This window comes from Tupaia chinensis, unplaced genomic scaffold (genome assembly GCF_000334495.1).
Source record: "Tupaia chinensis unplaced genomic scaffold, TupChi_1.0 Scaffold143596_1, whole genome shotgun sequence".
Taxonomy (NCBI): Eukaryota; Metazoa; Chordata; class Mammalia; order Scandentia; family Tupaiidae; genus Tupaia; species Tupaia belangeri.
The window spans coordinates 331,378-331,985 of NW_006203442.1; the positions used below are offsets into that span (position 1 = coordinate 331,378).

The following is a 608-nucleotide window of genomic DNA, read 5'->3' on the forward strand; positions in this document are numbered from 1 at the left end:
CATACAGCCGCCCCACCTCCACTCCCCACCTGCAGCCGCCCCTCCCCCGCACCTGCAGCTGGCTGCGCGTGTCGGGGCAGCGCTCCCCGGCCAGGGGACCAGGTGAAGCCAGGCACTCACCACGCGCCACTCACCTTGGAGGAGAGCTGCCCAGTGTGGGGCAGCAGAGAGACTGCCAGCCCCGTGAGGGCCACCAACAGCGGCTGGGACTGGGCGCCCGCAGGACCTCCCCTCTCCCAGGGCGGGCAGGTGGTCAGGAGAATGCCAGAGCTGGGCGCCATCCATCTCCGGGACAGACCTGACCTGTGGCACCCCGGGCACAGCAGGAGCCTGCCAGGAGAGCCCACTACAGGCTGGGTGCCAAGCGCCACCCACGCCACTGGGTGCTGACGGCCGTGCCCTGAGGTGCCAGGTGCACGTGCTTTTATGTTTTAGGTTTGGAGACAGAGGAGTGAGACAGCGTGCTCCATGGGCACCGCACGCTGCGAGCCCCATCTCCTCTCGGGGGTTTGGGCACACATACACATGGGTTTTTCTCAAGCCACTGGGTTCAGGACTCAGCCACGCAGTGGGGCACGTGCAACCCTGCCATCCTAACTGCCATGCCA

The 608-nt window shown here is 66.9% G+C and overlaps 1 protein-coding gene across 1 annotated transcript in view; it reads right to left on the reverse strand.

Moving 5' to 3' along the window:
• PACS2 (phosphofurin acidic cluster sorting protein 2) overlaps window positions 1-608 on the reverse strand; it is a gene marked incomplete at its 5' end in the record, with an annotated part of 55,418 nt that overhangs the window by 30,714 nt on the left and 24,096 nt on the right. The window contains 1 exon segment of the mRNA XM_027766585.1: window positions 53-76. Coding sequence (XP_027622386.1) covers window positions 53-76 — 24 coding nt within the window.